Source organism: Barbus barbus (assembly GCF_936440315.1).
Source record: "Barbus barbus genome assembly, chromosome: 50".
NCBI classification, from domain to species: domain Eukaryota; kingdom Metazoa; phylum Chordata; class Actinopteri; order Cypriniformes; family Cyprinidae; genus Barbus; species Barbus barbus.
This window is the reverse complement of record NC_136728.1, coordinates 7,460,354-7,479,140: the sequence shown is the minus strand read 5'-3', so window position 1 is coordinate 7,479,140 and position 18,787 is coordinate 7,460,354. Positions and strand designations below refer to the sequence as shown.

Genomic DNA, 18,787 nt, shown 5'->3' with positions numbered 1-18,787 from the left:
AGGCCGTACTTATGAGACGATGTCCATCATTCATGTCTCATTTACGGCTTTCTGTGGTTCCTCAAAGAGCAATCAGACTGACGTCACTGAAGAAGCTATGCAATAAATAGGATGCTTTTAGAAGCTTATGGATAACAACTGCAAACAGGATGTAGATGCTCTCATTGATTAGATCAAAGAACTGTGTAGCACTGAAGAAATATTTGCAACACTGACTGGGTTTCAATTTTCATGGTGAGAGATAAATGAATTTCCACTGTTTCTGTGTGGCAGGAGTTCGCCGGGGAGGGTTTGAGAACATTAGTGCTGGCGTACAAAGACCTGGATGAAGACGTGTTTGACGAATGGATAAAGAAACTGCTGTTTGCCAGCACGACACTGGAGAACAGAGAAGAAAAACTCGGGGCTCTGTATGAAGAAATAGAGCAGGGCATGATGGTAAAAGTGACTGGGAAAATGACTTGGCATTGATGGTTCAATGAAGAATCTTTAACATCCATGGAACCTTTAGGTTCTTTATAGTTAAAAAAGGTTCTCTATTAAAATGTTCTTCACACTAAGAAAACAATGGTTCTTTTAAGAACTGTTGACTGTAAGGTTCTTTGGGGAACCAAAAATGGTTTGTCTATGCCAGTGGTTCCTAACATTTTTTAACTCACGGCCCACACAACCAAATGTTTCTGCGGCCCACTACACAAAATGATAAATGAACCCGCTATTTGTGTCAGGCAGGTAAAATCTCATTTTCACCAATTGTGTGAGGCTTTCCAGCATTTGCAACGCGATAAGATGCCTCCACTCGTAAACCGTGTCCTAACCAGATTTGACAAGATTCCGGCAAAAAGCAATTTAGATGTCCACACCAGATGCGAAGCAACAATGCGATGGAATCAATCAAATATCACAGCCAATTAGAAGCTCAGAAACTCACTGCACTCCCAATTTTATAATCTAATTTATAAGTATTAAACCTTTTTAACATTATTAAAAGTACTTACTGGGTGACCGATATCATCTTTGTTATGGAAAACACTTGTTGGTTCGCATTGAGTTCAGTTTTAAAGGGTTTGCTTTATTTTTAAGATCTGAGGTAAACTATGTTGTTGTTTTCAGAATGGCTATAAATGTCACGCAAAATAATATTCAAACTCACATTAGACACTTTTAACATTGAATACAACACATAATCAGTACCCGAGAGTATCATTGTTATGGTTACATGCTGTTGTTCCAGCTGCAACGCCATCACGTCTGGTTAGAACAAAAACTCAGATTAACATGGAAAAGGTACCTTTTATCATGTGTCGTGGCATTCCATGTAGATAGGTGTGAGGAGTCCACTGAAGGCGAGCGTACTGAGAACCCAAGTGCAGTTTATTTACAACGTGATCCAAAATACAAACATAATCTGAGACTTGACTTTAACAGACTTGACTTGGCATGGACAAACTAGACTCACAGACAGCAGAATACAACTTCAATACACGACAAGAGACAATGGCAACATGATGGCTACTTATAGCAAACAAAACAGGTCACATGACAAGAACAAACCAATGGGAAACAAGACACATGACTAAGACAACCAATGAGAACATGACACAATGAACAAGCGAACCAATGGGATAAATACATGAGGGCAAGGGAAGCATGACATTAACAGCATGAAACAAACTACAAAATAAAAGATCTGAAAACAAGAACATAAAACCCCACGTTACACTAGGACACGGCGTTACTGTTGTCGCTGCCAGAGAATGTAGTTTAAAGCGTTATTTCCTGCTTTGGTACTCTTTAAATTTGTTTTCAAAAAACGTAGTAGGCTTGGACGCATATTCGCTTTGTTTTGTCTCAGTGCCGTCATAGTTTGTTCGGTTTCAAAGCTTCATTTGACAAGACTTGTGAGCACACAACAGAGCGGTAACTGTTCGTTCTCTGCTCCCACACACGTGAAACCTAGTGCTAGTCACTACTATAATTTCCTTCGTTTAAGTTTATTTTGAGTCTTTTCAGAGACAGGCTTACTTGTAGATGAAGAAACGTCTGTATTTGTCCTGAACAGTGATGCCATGGCCAACCATTTATCCATGTTTAAATCTGTTGTAGCATGTATGCAGCAAATATATGTTAGATGAATTGGCGGATTGTTATTAAACAAATCAGTGATCTCGAATAGTGAACGCATAGTAAAAGCTTATTTATTTCTCATTATCTAATGATATATCAATTTGGGATATTTAATTATGACTTGACAATTTTACGTATATTAACAATATTATCATTTCTGATTATAATTGGTGCCCCCCCCTGCAATACCTTTGAAAACCACTGCTCTATGGAATCACTACAACTTTTTGAAACCTTTATTTTTAAGAGTTCGCAATGATTTCATGTTGGGTTACAGGAAACGTTACATTTTTGCTTTGAAACAAACATGTCTCTCATTTTCCTGAAGCTGCTTGGTGCTACAGCCATAGAGGACAAACTTCAGGAAGGCGTTCCAGAGACTATTGCCTGTCTGGCCTTGGCCAACATCAAGATCTGGGTGCTCACCGGGGACAAGCTAGGTAACCAGTGCTAATGAAAACATGTAGGATTCATTGAAGACTGTTCAATCTTAATTGAGACGCATTCAAACTGTCTCACACAACATAATGAAGAATCGTTCCTGTTGTGGTTGCAGAGACGGCAATGAACATTGGCTACTCCTGTAACATGCTCAGAGACGACATGAATGAGGTGTTTATAATCTCAGGTCACACCATGCTTGAAGTTCAACAGGAGCTCAGGTGACATTTCACTGTCTAGTTCACTAATAAATCCAAATATTCAGACATTTGTATTCAGAGATTCACCAAAAAATGGAATTCTCACTTTGAATTGAGCCATTATTTGAGATTTTAAAAAAACATATTTTTCTGTTGCTTTGTGCACAGGATGGCTAAAGAGAGAATCATGGGACCTGGCAAAGACAAATTCAGCAGTGGCCTTGACATGGAAAAAACAGAATTGTACTCGAGTGACTCTGTCTTTGAAGAGACCATCATCGCAGAGTACGCTTTAATCATCAACGGACACAGCCTGGTAAGGGCTTCAGTCTGGATCTTGAAGAGAATTTGACTTAATTACTGCCTTAATAATGTGGTGCTGAGCTCCTAACGATGGTCTTTCTGTTCAAACAGAACATTCAGTTCAGCATTATCCTTAAAAATTGGGTTTTTAAGGTAGAGATTTGTTTTGGCTGAAATTTGTTTTGCTTGGATAAATGTGACCCTGGACCACAAAACCAGTCATAAGGGTCAATTTTATGAAATTGAGATTTATACATCGACTGAAAGCTGAATAAATAAAGCCTTCCATTGATGGATGGTTTGCTATGATAAGGACAATATTTGGCCGAGATACAACTATTTGAAAATCTGGAATCTGAGGGTGCAAAAAAAATCTAAATATTGAGAAAATCGCCTATAAAGGGTTACTCCACCTCAAAATGAAAATTTTGTCATCAATGATTAATGACAAAATTTTCATTTAGGGGTGGAGTAACCCTTTAAAGTTGTCCAAATGAAGTTCTTAGCAATGCATATTACTAATCAAAAATTAAGTTTTAATATATTTATGGTAGGGAATTTACAAAATATCTTCATGGAACATGATCTTTATTTAATGTCCTAACAATTTTTGGCATAAAAGAAAAATCTATAATTTTGACCCATACAATGTATTTTTGGCTATTGCTACAAATATACCCCAGCGACTTAAGACTGCTTTTGTGGTCCAGGGTCACAAATGTGTCTTTGAGGCCAGTGACATCAATTCAAATCTCTGACAAATCAACTTAATTGAAAGAATTCTGCCAACACATGCTGAGGGTGTATAGATGGCACTGAATGTAAGGTTTGTGTGTTGTTATTTGAAGGCTCATGCCCTGGAGGGAGACCTGGAGCAGATCCTGGTGGATGTGGCGTGTCTGTGTAAAACGGTCATCTGCTGTCGGGTCACTCCTCTGCAGAAAGCTCTGGTGGTTGAGCTCATAAAGAGACACAAGAGAGCCGTCACTCTCGCCATCGGAGACGGAGCCAATGACGTCAGTATGATCAAGAGTAAGACATGACTAATGACCTGCTAATCAATGCCAAATTATCTGTCTATCCATCCATTCATCATATCTGTCTATCTAACTATCTTTCTGTCAGTCTATCTTTATCTATCTATCTATCTATCTATCTATCTATCTATCTATCTATCTATCTATCTATCTATCTATCTATCTATCTATCTATCTATCTATCTATCTATCTATCTATCTATCTATCTGTCTGTCTGTCTGTCTGTCTGTCTGTCTGTCTGTCTGTCTGTATGTCTATTTATTTATCTGTCTGTCTGTCTAAACATCTATCTATCTATCTATCTATCTAAACATCTATCTGTCTAAACATCTATCTGTCTAAACATCTATCTATCTATCTATCTATCTATCTATCTATCTATCTATCTATCTATCTATCTATCTATCTATCTATCTATCTATCTATCTATCTATCTATCTATCTATCTATCTATCTATCTATCTTTGTCTAACTGTCTGTCTATCTATCTATCTGTCTGTCTGTCTGTCTAAACATCTATCTATCTATCTATCTATCTATCTATCTATCTATCTATCTATCTATCTATCTATCTATCTATCTATCTATCTATCTATCTATCTATCTATCTATCTGTCTATCTGTCTATCTATCTGTCTGTCTGTCTAAACATCTATCTATCTATCTATCTATCTATCTATCTATCTATCTATCTATCTATGTCTAACTAACTGTCTATCTTTAACTGTCTATCTGTCTAAACTTCTATCTATCTTTGTCTAACTGTCTGTCTAAGTAACTGTCTATGTATCCGTCTATCTATCTGTTTTGCTCTTAATGCTCAGTGTGATCTGGTGCTTGTGCTGTGTACACCATACAGCTGAAGTATTCAATGTAGATGCACTGCTGATCTAATAGAGTGGTTGCTATGGAAATATGCTGGCCTTTCTGATCTGTAAGGATGTGTAATGTGTGTATACGGTCTCTGCTCTCCCTCAGCGGCCCACATTGGCGTGGGCATCAGTGGACAGGAGGGGATGCAGGCGGTGTTGGCCTCTGACTATTCCTTTGCACAGTTTCGCTACCTGCAGCGTCTCCTGCTTGTCCACGGCCGCTGGTCCTACCACCGCATGTGCAACTTCCTCTGCTACTTCTTTTACAAGAACTTCGCCTTCACGCTGGTTCATTTCTGGTACGGATTCCTCTGTGGATTCTCTGCCCAGGTAAAACTTTATCTTATTTCAGGCTGTGGATGGAATATGCATGTGATTTCAGTTTAATAATATGTTTTTGTCTTTAAAGACGGTATATGACCAGTGGTTCATCACACTCTTCAACATTGTCTACACCTCACTTCCTGTTCTGGCCATGGGTGTGTTTGACCAGGTAAGCCTAGTCTAGGTGTCAATTTTTGGTGCATTGCGTTTGCAATTGCCATTTTTGCCTTTTAACATACAATTTGTTGATTTTGCAGGATGTGAATGAGCAGTACAGTTTACGCTATCCAAACCTGTACAGACCTGGGCAACTGAACCAGCTCTTTAACAAGAGGAAGTTCTTCACCTGTACACTGCAGGGGGTCTGTACCTCATTTATCCTCTTCTTCATCCCATACGGAGCCTTCATGACCGCTGTGCGGGATGACGGCGCCCACATCTCTGATCAACAGGCTTTTGCGGTAACGATAGCAACCTCTTTGGTGATTGTGGTCAGTGTCCAGGTGAGGCAATTTAACAACTGTACTTGTTTACTCAATCCATTAAAATACTTCAGAAATAAATGACAATATACAGTACATAAAGGTTATTTCTGTTTAACTTGATATTGCAATCTCTCTCTAAAATATAATTTAAGAAATAAAAATATATATAAATATTTTGTATAAGGTGCTATAATCATTGTATAATAAAGATTTTGTATATAATTTGGAAAAAAATAATGTAAAAAACAATGCAAAAATCTAATTTTTATTACTGAAATGCAACAAAAAATGGAAAATGTGCTTAATTCTTATTAAAATGTTATAATGCAAATAATATTAAAAGGATAGTTCACCCAAAAATGAAAATTACTCACCCCCAAAGCATCCTAGGTGTACATGACTTTCTTCTTTCAGAGTTATATTAGAAAAATGTCCTGGCTCTTTCAAACTTTATAATGGCAGAGAATGGGTGATATTTTTCAGTAGTCCTAAAGAAGTCCAATAAAGCGCATCCATCATAAAAAGTGCCCTACACAGCTCCGGGGAGTTAATAAAGGCCTTCTGATGCGTTTTTGTATGAAACATATTCATATTTAAAACTTTTTTGGGTGAACTATCCCTTTAATGGTGTGTATATAAAAAAGAAGCCTAAATTAGTGTTAAGTATATTGAATTGTGTTTCAGATTGGGCTTGACACCAACTACTGGACCGCTGTTAACCACTTTTTTATCTGGGGAAGTCTAGCTGTTTACTTTGCAATCCTTTTTGCAATGCACAGCGACGGCATTTTTACCATATTCCCAAACCAGTTTCCTTTCATAGGTAAGAATGTAAATGGGTTTATAGGTGCACTAAATCTTTTTTGAATTATTGTTTAGTCAGCTATATTTGTATATAAATTCCTAAAAAACAAGACAGTTGATCTTGATTCATACTGACACCTACTGGTGTGTATGCAGCATCACATTTAAGCTAAAGATGCCATTGTGAAAACCAGATTCTCAGGCTATTTGTTATCAATGATTATATCATTCTGCAACCAAAACTGTCAGATACAGAGCGCTGCAACGATTACGTATTTTTGTAGGACAACCCGCAAGTTCGCAAGGGATCATAGATCCCTAGGCTGAAAATATCTCGAGCAAGTGTTGACCACAGGCCTTATTTCAGGCATTTAATCAAAAACACAAAAAAACACTGATCTGGGAAAAATAAATCATCCCTGAGCCACCGTTATTACTGAAGTTAAACATATTGTGTTTGACTGTAGGTACCGCACGTAACTCTCTGAATCAGAAGATTGTGTGGCTCGTCATACTCCTCACCACAGTCGTGTGTATAATGCCCATGGTGGCTGTCCAATTCATCAAGGCTGACCTCTATCCAACGCACACTGACAAGGTTACTACATAAACACATGCCTTATACAGTGGGAATTAAAAATTATTATTATGCCGTTTTACCATTGACTGCAATTAATGTCAAAACCGTTTTCCCTCCTGCAGGTGCGTTTACTTCAGCAGGCCTCTAGGAGGCAGGGTCCTCAAGAGCAGAACCTCAGGAGAGTCCGCAGGACGAGTTCTCGGCGCTCGGCGTACGCTTTCGCCCACCAGCAGGGATACGGAGAACTCATCACCTCTGGCAAGAACATGAAGGTACCCACATCCTCCACGTCCACATACCTACTATCCTCGCCCGCAAGAGGCACCAGCTTGGTGAAAAACAGCGGGGTGATCGGCACAACCGATGCGGCAGAGACCAACAGCACTGGATTTAGGAGGGGAAGTGACCAAAACCAAGAGGTAACGGTGGAAGACTTGGAGGCCAGATAAAGGAGCATTTTTCTTCCTTTACAGAAGGAAGAGGAATTAGCGCCTGTCCTTAATGTGAGAAAATGATAATGAATTGTGAGCAGACACACTCTGGGCTCACAGAGATGCCGTGGGCACGACTAGACATGCATAGGAGACTCCAAAGAGCCAGCACAATGAAGCACAGATAACACTCATTTTCTCATGCATCTGCTCCCGTCTCACAAGGCATCCGTTTGAATTTGAAAATGAACCTGAGATTCATTTTGATTTCAGTTTGTATTTTCACTTCTTCTGGCACAAATTCAAGTTCAGTGTTTTTGTATTTCAAGTTTTTGGAACTTGCTTTTATGCATTGGCATGGAAGCTTGTTTCCGCCACAGGATAAAAAAAATAAAAAGGTAATTGTGACTTTTTATGTCACACTTCAGACTTTTTTTCTTTGTAATTTTGAATTTATATCTCAATTCTGTTTTCTTTTCTCGCAATTGTGAGAAAACAAGTCAGAATTGCGAGATGTTAAGATACAAACTCAGTTCTCTGAAGAAAAGCCAGAATTGTGAGTTAAAGCAGCAGTTAGATTTTTTATATTTAATTCAGTGACAAAAAACTGCAAAATGTAAACCTAGAATTCTAAGAAAAAGTCAGAATTGTGAGATATAAACTCAAAATTGCAAGAAATTAATTTTTTTCCGTCATCCTGGAGAATAAAACATCAGAATTTAGAATTGTGAGAAAAAGTTGCATATACTTGTTTATTTATTTATTTTAATCCCGCTGCAGAAATTGGCTTCCATATGCGAATGATTCAGGCATTGGAACACTAAATTCAACTTGAGTTTACGTTCGACAAATGGCATCATTCTAACAATACTAATAAAGCGTAAACATGTACATGTATGTGAAATAATACCTCTTATGTTGTTATAAACACTGATAAAGCCATCTGCAGTGGTTTAGGATTATAAATGCATTGCATATTAGATATGGATACGTTTAAAGACCTGGAAGTTGCACCACAGATATCTATACTCAGTTTACTAAAATGCACCAAATGCATCATGTTACTGGATGAGTAGTAACACTTAGGAATGTCTGATATCGATGCTGCAGAGAACATGCATTGGCTGTAAATCTTACGTTGGAGTTGTAAAGCAAGCTCTAGCTTTTTCACCAATTAAATGGGTTTTAAAATGCCAAATTTTATTTTAAATATAGCTCTTTTTTTTTTAAAAGAGTGTAAAAACATTCCACACTTGTCCATAATTCAGACCACAGTTTTTCGCATGCAGCTCAGCGAACTGAGAATATTGAGCTTTTACGCAAAGTTGTGCCTTCCATCAAGCGGTAGACTGAAGCATTTACACGTTTAAACTTCTAGAATTCCACATGTATCTAATACAAAGGTCTATAAAGTGGGCATTTCTTTACCTAAGGAATTTTTGTGCCTTTTTGTTTTCCTTTCATTAAAGGAAGTACTTTCAGTTCTGTTTGTCGAGTCGAATGTGTTGCCATTGTTTTTTTGATTCAGGCTGTTCATTGCCCTCATTGACTACATTAATGTAGATCATATTTTTAAAATAATTTATTTGACGAAGGGGGTCGTACAACATTACCTGTTTATGAATGTACAGTTGACATGTTAATTTAATGTTATGTTAAGTATATTTGACGAATGTACAAGATTTTCTGCTGTGCTATTTTGTCAACAAAGACCATGCAGATTGTTTATCGTTTTTATTTAAATGCATGGATTTTTATACAAGTTATTGTAATTTTTTATATGATATGCATTAAATGGCCATTGTTTCATTTATTTAAAAAGGAATGTTTGTGTTCATGTTTCATATAGCACATTTTTTACTCATTGCGAAATCTGCAAATTCTTGAAATGACTGGATTTAGCCAACGAAAATTCACAGAACAATGAAAAATGTGACCGCAATACATCAGTTTACTTGTAATGCTTATTATTGATTCTCAAAACTAAATGACAAGGCTTGGAAACATTAAGATTTTTATTGAAAGTAACTGGTTGAATATTGACCTTCGACGCTTTTAGAAAGTGCAGCAAAGATAGGAATGTACTGATCATTTCTTGGATCTTTCTCTAATGCCTTAACCTTAAACTGTCACTATAAAATGTTCAGTGCTTTCTTCATTCTTTTAAGACATACAGAGTACAAATGCCCATTCAGGCTTTATACAGTCTGTTTCCCTTTCGTCATATCTGCCATTATACATACCACCTCCTGCTTCTAAGGCCACAGGCTCGATTGTGTTGCTAAAACGAGAGAAAATTGCCCAGCTACTTTTCATTCCTCTATGAAAATCGCCGCACCTCCTCCCGGCCTTGTCACGAATAAACTCTGCTTCTCCAGAGCGGATCGACGGGCGTCAGGTGCATAATAACGTTCTCTCACAGTTTGGAGAATCTATTCGTTCTCCGGGTACCATGGAAACCGTGCAACCTCCCCATCCAGCTTCGACCCCACGGCGCCCGCCTGCCTGTGAAGGGAGCAGGAAGATGTTGCTAAAACGCCAATTCATTAGACAGACTCAGGCAATTTCGGTTAGTTTGGCACATGAGCTCAGAGACGTGACTCATTCAGTTCAAACTATTTCAGCATCATGTAATAAATACTGGTCAAAAGAAGTGTCTTATGCTCACCAAGGCTGAATTTATTTGATTACATTTGAAAGAATACAGAAAAAACATGGTAATATTATTACAATTTATAATAACTGTTTTCTATTTGAATATAATGTACTGTAAAAGATAATTTATTTCTGTGATCAAAGCTGAATGTTCAGCATCATTACTCCAGTCTTCAGCATCACATGATCCTTCAGAAATCATTCTAATATACTGACTTGATGCTCAAGAAACATTTGTGGAAACCGTGATACATTTTTTTCCAGGATTCTTTTTAGAACAGAAAGTTCAAAAGAATAGATATATATGCGTGTATATTCATATCTATCTATCTATCTATCTATCTATCTATCTGTCTATCTATCTATATTTATAATATATATATTTTTTTTTTGGATTCTAAAAGTTTTTACTGTCACTTTTGAATTTTATTGTGTCTTTGTTGAAAATCTTTTCATTTAATATCTTTTTTCTTACTTAACCCAAAATTTTTGATAGCCCAAAAATGATAAAGTTATAATGTTAAAATATGTTTCTTAAGCAGATCAGCGTATTAGAATGATTTCTGAAGCATCATGTGACACTGAAGACTGGAGTAATGATGCTGAACATTCAGCTTTGATCACAGAAATAAATTACATTTTACAATATATATATATATATATATATATATAAAAACAGTTATTTCCAATTGTAATAATATTTCACAATATTACTTTTTACTGTATTTTTGATCAAATAAATGCGGCCCCGTCAGGCAGCTTCACGTCTGTGGCTCGCTGCGGATTAAACTCAATCAGCTTCACCTTGAGGAATGGAAAATGAAAAAAAAAGTGAGAGAAAAAAAAGGAACACTCAAGCTAAATCACCCTTAAAAATGTATTTGTAGATGCACAGTGTTAAATAATTTCCCTTAAGAAAAACTTTCTAGTTTAAAACGCATATGCCTTAGAAATGTACTCTTTGTATTCATGTGGGTTTTACATGGTTTATACCATATTGAAATGTCATGTGGTGTAACCAAATTGAAAAAAACCCCACCTTGAATACATGTGAGTGTACACATTTTTAATTACCATCCATCAATATATATCTTTTTTATTTTACATTTTTTAATATAAATATTGTGAATTATTTATTTATAAATGTCAAGTCCATATGACATTTTACAACCTGAATTAACCTTACCATGCCATAAACACTAATTAAATGAAAATACACCACTTGACTTTGATTTGGTGGACATTTTTTTTGTAATATAAAAAAAAAAAAAAAAAAACTTTATAATATATATATATATATATATTTAGATTTTTTTTTATTTTGTAATAATTACACCAAACTATTTAATACAATTTTATTTATTTATATTATATTTTATTTTTTTTTTATTTATAATATCAAGATAGTTATAACACTCTGGCAACTTGATGATGCCCACAAAAAATATCCAAGTGAACATTATTTTAGATATATTTTATGTTTTTTAACATGGTTATCATAAAAAATTGTATTCAGTCATTATATGCATACATTTCATTTTTTTTGTGGTCACAAAAAAGAGCAACATGCTATTGACCCTTATATCAAAAATGAACCAAAAGCCATATATTGAGAGAAGGAAAATAAAACACATGGCTTACTGTTCCCTCCTCTGCGAGAAAAGAAATTGACTGATCCATTCTTCCTCCCTCAGTGCCAATATAACGCTCACACTTGGCACACGTCTCTGAAAGAGTCACCTGAAATAACATCAATGCACATCTATGATAAGCAGCAGTTGTATGTAATGCATGTAAGAGGATTTACAGTAAGGACTACCTTACACTTCTGATTGGCCTCCATCGTGACCAGCCCGGCACAGCACACCAGGGCCAGGATAGTCCCGTCTACCATACAGCACAAAAAGCTCAAGTGCTCCTGCATACACAAGGTCAAGGGTCAAATGACTGTAATTATAATGCAATAAAGCAAGCATGCATTATAAGTGATATTAATCATCTGACCTGGATTCCTCTCACTCCACAAAGGAAGTAATAGTGCCATTGAGGATTCTCTCTGTCAATGGAGATGCCATCAACAGACACGGTGAATTCCCTGAAATAAAGAAATAAGTATGTAAGCAAAAATATGGAATCTTATTCCCTCTATGGAATAAAAATAGAAAAAGGTAATTGTTCCTTTTAAACTCACAAATTGGACTTTTTTCTTGCAATTGCAAGTTTCTAATTTACAATTAATAACTCGTAACGGCAACATATAACCTCACAATTCTGAGAAAAATGTTTTCATTGTGAATTTACTGTATAACTCACAATTGTGAGATATAAACGCTATATTTATATATATATATATATATAAAGTCTGAATTGTAAAATAAAATGTCACAATTACCTTTTTTTAATTTTATTTATTTTATTCTGTGGCAGAAAGAAATGTCGATGAACAAGTAAGTTTATGGAAGCTTATTTCTTATATTTAACTTTTCATCCCAAAGCTTAGACTTTTTTTTCTCACATTGTGAATTTACATCTCACAATTCTGACTTTTTTTGTTCTAAGGATTGCATATAGTTTATATCTCATAATGGCAAATGGTAAACTCCCAATTCTGTACAATTAATAACTTGAGATACAAAGATGCAATTAAAAAATATGAATAACTTTTTATTTTTATTCTGTGGCAGAAATTAGCTTACATAAAGTTAAATAAATAAAATTCAGCAAATAAATGTTACCAACTAAATTGTATTGAACTAATTTGTGTAATGAAGAACATTGTTACTCACTTGTATTTGGGGGCAGTGTTGGCCAGCTGGATGGTTTTGAAGTCACTGACAGAAACTGCAGCAAGAATCCTCTGCTCTATTGCCACTGGCAGGACAGCATAGCCACAATAATCAATATGCTCACCTGAAAATGATCAGATTTAATATCAAATGCAATGCTGATGGTATTTGTTATGTTTACACACTCACGCTGTTTGCAACCCACCTATCAAATACACCCTCCCAGGAGCACAAGCGAAGAACAGAGGCATTTGTCCATATTTCCCATGAAAAGCCTCTTTCAGTTTCTGCTACCTAACACGAGATGATAGAAAATCGTTTTAAGTGTGTGTGTGTGTGTCTGTGTGTGTGCCTAAGACAAAAACACTCGTGAGTTAAAACTAAATAAATAGGATGTAAATCTAGTGAGTCGATTCCATTCATACACAATCGAAGTTTTCCGAACAGCTTTCCGAAATTTTCCGAACATCTTTCGGAAGTTTTCCGAACCGTTGCAACTCACCGTTCATTTCCACTGAACAACACCTTGATTTTCGACGGAACTGTGGCCATTATGCGGATTTTAATCTTTGTTTTTGCAGTAAATACACTATGCACGAGTGGACTGACACTGCTCAAGTGCTGTCAGCTGACACCCGGAATCGAGAGTCTAACAACCCGGAAGAAACTGACACGAATCCCTCAAAGCCGTTCACTGGATTCGGAATCACTCGGCAGGAATCGGAACTGCGCGCGCAGCGCGATGTCAAAACGCGCTTCCGCGGAGCATTGTGGGTAAGAGTCTCTCTCCGGTCATAATGTCTGATATGGAAGATGATTTCATGTGCGATGATGAGGAGGATTATGACTTGGTAAGACTGTTTAAAATAAACGCAACTGTAAATGCATGTAATTTATCGCGAAGCCGACATATTGACATGACAAAAATGTGTTTAGCGTGTTTATAGGCGCTTAATATCGCAATTGAGTTGTTTAGCAGGTGGCTAGTTTGCTAATACTGCAGAGAAATAGCAGAGCCTTCTTTATTTTAAGTAGTTTTATTTGAGGGTACTATAAGAAATGTTATGTATTTACAAACTTGATTGTGTTAGCTCATATATAGAACCTATCATATATGTATCGATAACTTGCAGACTCACGTGAAGTTGACTAAATTATAGCTGAGTTGCTAGTTATGAAGCTGCATAATGTCATATTTCAGCTTACTGTGAAATAGATGATTACATATGTACAGTTTTACAGTTATAAATAATCAGATTATAAGTCTTGTTATGCAGCTGTCAATCATTCACACACAATATCTTTTAAGGCGTGTCATTGTGCAATAACTTGATAGTTTACTCCTACCGAGCTGAAATTATTTGTGCTCTCACTTCAGGAATATTCAGAGGACAGCAACTCTGAACCCAATGTTGATTTGGAGAATCAGTACTACAACTCCAAAGCCCTGAAAGAAGATGATCCTAAAGCAGCCCTGAGCAGCTTCCAGAAGGTTAGACGATTAAGATCTTTTCATGGTCAGGATCTGTGCTGTGATTTCTGAAAAGGTGTAATCAATATTTTCTGTTTTGCAGGTGCTGGAGCTGGAGGGCGAGAAAGGAGAATGGGGCTTCAAAGCACTGAAACAGATGATTAAGATCAACTTCAAGCTTGTGCGTAATAATGATTTATTAAATAATATAATATATAATCACACACACACGTATGTATATGTGTGTGATTATATAATATTATATATTGTATAATATTTATGAAATAAATGTCATGTTTAGAATTTCGAGAAAACACTAATAATAAATGTTATTATTAGGTATAATTATGCACTATAAAATCAGATGACTTTTTTAATGTTTTTATTTTTACAGACAAATTTTCCAGAAATGATGAACCGGTACAAACAGCTTTTGACGTATATTAGGAGTGCTGTCACCAGAAATTACTCTGAGAAATCCATCAACTCTATTCTAGATTATATCTCAACCTCCAAACAGGTATTTAGTGCATTTTAAACTGCTTTCTGAATTCAGTAATATATTTATGATAATAAAGTTAGATTATTTGAAGGTTGTGCTATTAAAGATAATAAAATAATATAAATTTTTTTCATGTTTGTTTCCAGATGGACTTGCTACAAGAGTTTTATGAGACCACACTGGATGCATTAAAAGATGCCAAAAACGACAGACTTTGGTTTAAAACTAACACCAAGGTTTGTGCGATAGCAAATGCATTCTGTATTTAGATCATTTTTTGGACTACACACTTATGTATCAGGAACAATAATATGCTTAATACTATGATAATTCTGGTAATGCAGTTTACATTATTGCTGGTGCAAGCTTCAGAAAGACTCTGTATTTATACTCGGATAATTCAAGAATATTTCCAACTTCTGTTTCATGTAGCTGGGAAAGTTGTACCTGGAAAGAGAAGAGTTTGGAAAGCTCCAGAAAATTCTCAGGCAGTTGCATCAGTCATGTCAGGTAGAGTAAATAATCAGCGTTGTATGAATAAGAAAACCTGCTTCTGATGTCTTCTGTGTTGCTTTGAAACTGATTGATGCTCTTAATTAGACGGATGACGGCGAGGACGACTTGAAGAAGGGCACTCAGCTGTTGGAGATCTATGCTTTGGAGATTCAGATGTATACGGCACAGAAAAACAACAAGAAACTCAAAGCCCTATATGAGCAGTCATTACACATTAAATCAGCCATCCCACATCCACTCATCATGGGAGTCATCAGAGGTGATGGACACATTTTAGTCTTTTAATACCAGAGCTGTAGTTGAAGACGAAGACATGGAAATGAGTGTTTAGTTTAGTTTGATTTGTTTTTGTATTTAGTTTAGGCCTGGGGCTGTTTCATAAAACAAGTTTACCAAATAAGACAGGTTTATTTAAGTTATTTTGAATCAAATCAAGTGACAATAAGTCAGACTAACTGAAATAAGCCTGGTTTAACTTGTTTTATGAAACAGCCCCCTGATTTGTTTTTTGTTTTATGTGCTTTTGGAAGTTTAAAGACATTAGTGTTTAATTTTAGTTTGGGTTGTTTTGGTTTGGTGTACCATAGCAAATTTAGTGAAGGCATGGAAATTGTATTTGGCTTGGGTTTTGGTTTGTTTGTTTTTTTCTTTTGTGTGTAATTGGAAAGTTTGGTTTTTGTTCTGTTTATAGTTATACATTTTGCTTGTAGTTATAAATATGAAGACATGTTTTTACTTTTGTTTTTGTATTTAGTTTAGGGCTGAATTAGTATTTGTTTTTGTTTGTGTATAGTTGGAAATTTTGTTTTGATATTTTTTGTTTGTTTTAGTTTAGTTTGTCCGTCTTTTATGTGTGTAGTTGTGAAGATGATGTAGAGTTTGTTTGTTTTTGTGTGTGTATAATTAGAAAGTTTGTTTGTATTGGCTTAGTTTTTTTTTTTCTTTTCTTTGTACAATTGTTTAGTTGTGAAGGTGTAAAGATGTGGAAATCAGTGTTAAGTTTGGGTAGATTTTGTTTTTAGTTGGGTTTTTGTCTGTGTACAATTGTAAAGTTTAGTTTTGCTTTGGTTTGTTTTATGTATAATTTTGTTTGACATGTGGCTGGTTCTCTTTAGAATGTGGTGGTAAAATGCACCTGAGGGAGGGAGAGTTCGAGAAGGCACATACAGACTTTTTCGAGGCTTTCAAAAACTATGACGAGTCTGGAAGCCCCAGGCGAACCACTTGTCTGAAGTACCTGGTCTTGGCCAACATGCTGATGAAGTCTGGAATCAATCCATTTGATTCTCAAGAGGTATAAGGTGGCAATCATGCACAGGCCCATATGGGATCTTAGACTAAAGCTCTACACGTTCTTCAATAATTTAGTGAATTTAAGTTTGCTTATATTGACCAATAGGCATGCTGTACTCTTAGTTTCGCTTAACGTACATAATTTAAACTTAAATAGCAACTTATTTTTCCATAGAATCAGAGCAGATAAAAGCACAAAACTGCAGATCTCATCTGGGCCTGATCATAGACGATAAATGCTGTGGTATATAATATAACTACTAATTCTTTCTTTATGACTCTGTGACTAGGCAAAACCTTACAAAAATGATCCAGAAATTCTAGCAATGACAAACCTGGTAAGGTAAGTGTGCACAATATTTTTCATTTCTCCATTTATCTGATCATCTTCTGTTTTAACTTAGTTTTTTTTTTTTTTTTTAAATGATATTAATCACCTATAACTTGCTTCTAGTGCCTACCAGAACAATGACATCACAGAATTTGAGAAAATCCTAAAGACGAATCACAGCAACATAATGGACGACCCCTTCATCAGAGAACATATTGAGGGTTCGTTTGGTTGGCTTTGGCTTTCATGCACGCATTCGCATTTATTTCATAAATCTCATACAACAAATGTGGAGTCAAAAAGTACATATTAATTTTTCTCTTTGCTTTTCCTTTCAGAATTGTTACGGAACATAAGAACACAAGTCCTCATCAAATTGATTAAGCCTTACACTAGGATACACATACCATTTATTTCAAAGGTAAACATATATTATATTATATTATGTTATATTATGCCATTTTAATATAATGTTCCCTGTTTTTCTTTAGGAATTGAATATTGATGTTGCAGATGTGGAAAGCTTGCTTGTGCAGTGTATTTTAGACAAGTAAGTTTAATACTTTTGAAATATAGTTTTTACGTTTTAAAACTACGTAAAAAAATAAAATGTGTATTTTATCTGATGCATGTCTGTCTTTTAGCACAATCAATGGTAGAATTGATCAAGTCAATCAGCTGTTGGAGCTCGATCACCAGAAAAGAGGCGGAGCCCCATACACCGCCCTGGACAAATGGACCAATCAGCTGAACTCTCTCAACCAGGCCATTGTTAGCAAACTGGCTTGATTTGACACTGACGATCCTGCAAAACAAATCGACCCATCGGACAGCTGGTCGACTCGAGGCTGTCAGTGACATTAACTACTTTCAAGCCCTATACTCCCCCCGGTCACAGAAGAGGGAGCATAATTTGGCTACTTTGTATTTTTACAGCTGTAGTCACTTAAGTCAGTTTTAAATGTCCTTAACAGAGCAGACGTTCCCACAGGATGTCTGCTGTACAGATTGTTATAGGTCTCTAATATGAACATGTTTGCATCATCTAAAAAAATGTTTCTTTAATAGCACATATTGGCACTTGGCAGACATTTAAAAGGCATACGTTTGTCTTTAATGGAAAGCGTGAAGACATGCTGTGTGAAATTGAATCATTTATTTGTTGAACTGTCTCTTGTCAGAGTCAGCATGTTTTACTTGGTTTGCATAGAACTCAGGTGATGAGTTTCATGCATTTGCACTGCAGCACATGCGTATTAAAAGTGCAGTCATTGCTAGAATTCATCTCACCAAATATTACAGATCTGTTGAAAGCGTTATGCTATCTGAGCTGTTCTGTTTCACTTTTCAACCGCAAAAATAAACTTGGTTCAGCGGAAAATGTGTCTGTTATGGTGTGTTTTTTTTTTTGGTTTGGTTACAATTCATTTTTTTATTTATAGTTTTTAAAGCAGTATATAAGGCAAAACATACTTGGAAGATACCATAAATACAGAACACAAAGATGTACATGTAGTTATGTGTGTAACAATTGTGTTGAGTATGTGTATATCTCTATGCGTTCCCTAATATATATGAAGAACAGCCTATTTGTAGAATGTTTAAAATAAATAAAGGGAGAAAGAAAT

At 35.8% G+C, this 18,787-nt stretch overlaps 3 protein-coding genes across 6 annotated transcripts in view; 2 read left to right on the top strand and 1 right to left on the bottom strand.

Annotated features, from left to right (window-relative positions):
- Window positions 1–9,421, top strand: part of LOC306868149 (putative phospholipid-transporting ATPase IM) — a 34,101-nt gene extending 24,680 nt beyond the window's left edge. The window contains exons 18-28 of the mRNA XM_079414197.1: window positions 274–438; window positions 2,456–2,567; window positions 2,684–2,789; window positions 2,937–3,084; window positions 3,920–4,103; window positions 5,088–5,311; window positions 5,391–5,474; window positions 5,563–5,808; window positions 6,475–6,613; window positions 7,062–7,192; window positions 7,297–9,421. Of these exons, the coding sequence (XP_079270323.1) occupies window positions 274–438; window positions 2,456–2,567; window positions 2,684–2,789; window positions 2,937–3,084; window positions 3,920–4,103; window positions 5,088–5,311; window positions 5,391–5,474; window positions 5,563–5,808; window positions 6,475–6,613; window positions 7,062–7,192; window positions 7,297–7,623 (1,866 nt within the window). The 3' untranslated portion in view covers window positions 7,624–9,421. The remainder of the gene's footprint in view (window positions 1–273; window positions 439–2,455; window positions 2,568–2,683; window positions 2,790–2,936; window positions 3,085–3,919; window positions 4,104–5,087; window positions 5,312–5,390; window positions 5,475–5,562; window positions 5,809–6,474; window positions 6,614–7,061; window positions 7,193–7,296) is intronic.
- Window positions 9,422–9,604: 183 nt separating this feature from the next.
- LOC306868138 (N-acetylgalactosamine kinase-like) lies at window positions 9,605–13,768 on the bottom strand. Of its 4 annotated transcripts, none has more exons than XM_079414180.1 (7): window positions 13,549–13,768; window positions 13,252–13,340; window positions 13,047–13,170; window positions 12,265–12,355; window positions 12,085–12,178; window positions 11,902–12,000; window positions 9,605–10,110 (listed from the first exon to the last, which is right to left on the bottom strand). In XM_079414180.1, the coding sequence occupies exons 2-6, from the start codon at window positions 13,295–13,297 to the stop codon at window positions 11,969–11,971; spliced, it is 387 nt and encodes a 128-aa protein (XP_079270306.1). In that variant the 5' UTR covers window positions 13,298–13,340; window positions 13,549–13,768; the 3' UTR covers window positions 9,605–10,110; window positions 11,902–11,968. The 4 variants fall into 4 exon arrangements, with proteins under 4 accessions (XP_079270306.1, XP_079270309.1, XP_079270307.1 ...); XM_079414181.1 differs by lacking the exon at window positions 9,605–10,110 and adding an exon at window positions 10,946–11,064 and having other exon boundaries at window positions 13,549–13,763; XM_079414183.1 differs by lacking the exon at window positions 13,252–13,340 and having other exon boundaries at window positions 9,606–10,110; window positions 13,549–13,677.
- A 16-nt stretch (window positions 13,769–13,784) lies between these two features.
- On the top strand, window positions 13,785–18,536 carry LOC306868137 (COP9 signalosome complex subunit 2). The gene is made up of 13 exons (XM_079414179.1): window positions 13,785–13,897; window positions 14,425–14,538; window positions 14,621–14,698; window positions 14,912–15,037; window positions 15,166–15,255; window positions 15,452–15,529; window positions 15,620–15,794; window positions 16,651–16,829; window positions 17,119–17,171; window positions 17,283–17,380; window positions 17,498–17,580; window positions 17,651–17,709; window positions 17,804–18,536. The coding sequence occupies exons 1-13, from the start codon at window positions 13,844–13,846 to the stop codon at window positions 17,946–17,948; spliced, it is 1,332 nt and encodes a 443-aa protein (XP_079270305.1). The 5' UTR covers window positions 13,785–13,843; the 3' UTR covers window positions 17,949–18,536.
- Window positions 18,537–18,787: the final 251 nt, after the last annotated feature.

Coding starts and splice junctions, on each gene's coding strand:
- LOC306868138 (XM_079414180.1), bottom strand. CDS start 13,297: ATGCCTCTGTTCTTCGCTTGTGCTCCTGGGAGGGTGTATTTGATAG. Junction 12,356..13,046: donor AACACTGCCCCCAAATACAA/GTGAGTAACAAT, acceptor TCTTTATTTCAG/GGAATTCACCGTGTCTGTTG. Junction 12,179..12,264: donor GTGGAGTGAGAGGAATCCAG/GTCAGATGATTA, acceptor TTGTGTATGCAG/GAGCACTTGAGCTTTTTGTG.
- LOC306868137 (XM_079414179.1), top strand. CDS start 13,844: ATGTCTGATATGGAAGATGATTTCATGTGCGATGATGAGGAGGATTAT. Junction 15,038..15,165: donor ATATCTCAACCTCCAAACAG/GTATTTAGTGCA, acceptor GTTTGTTTCCAG/ATGGACTTGCTACAAGAGTT. Junction 17,710..17,803: donor GTGCAGTGTATTTTAGACAA/GTAAGTTTAATA, acceptor TCTGTCTTTTAG/CACAATCAATGGTAGAATTG.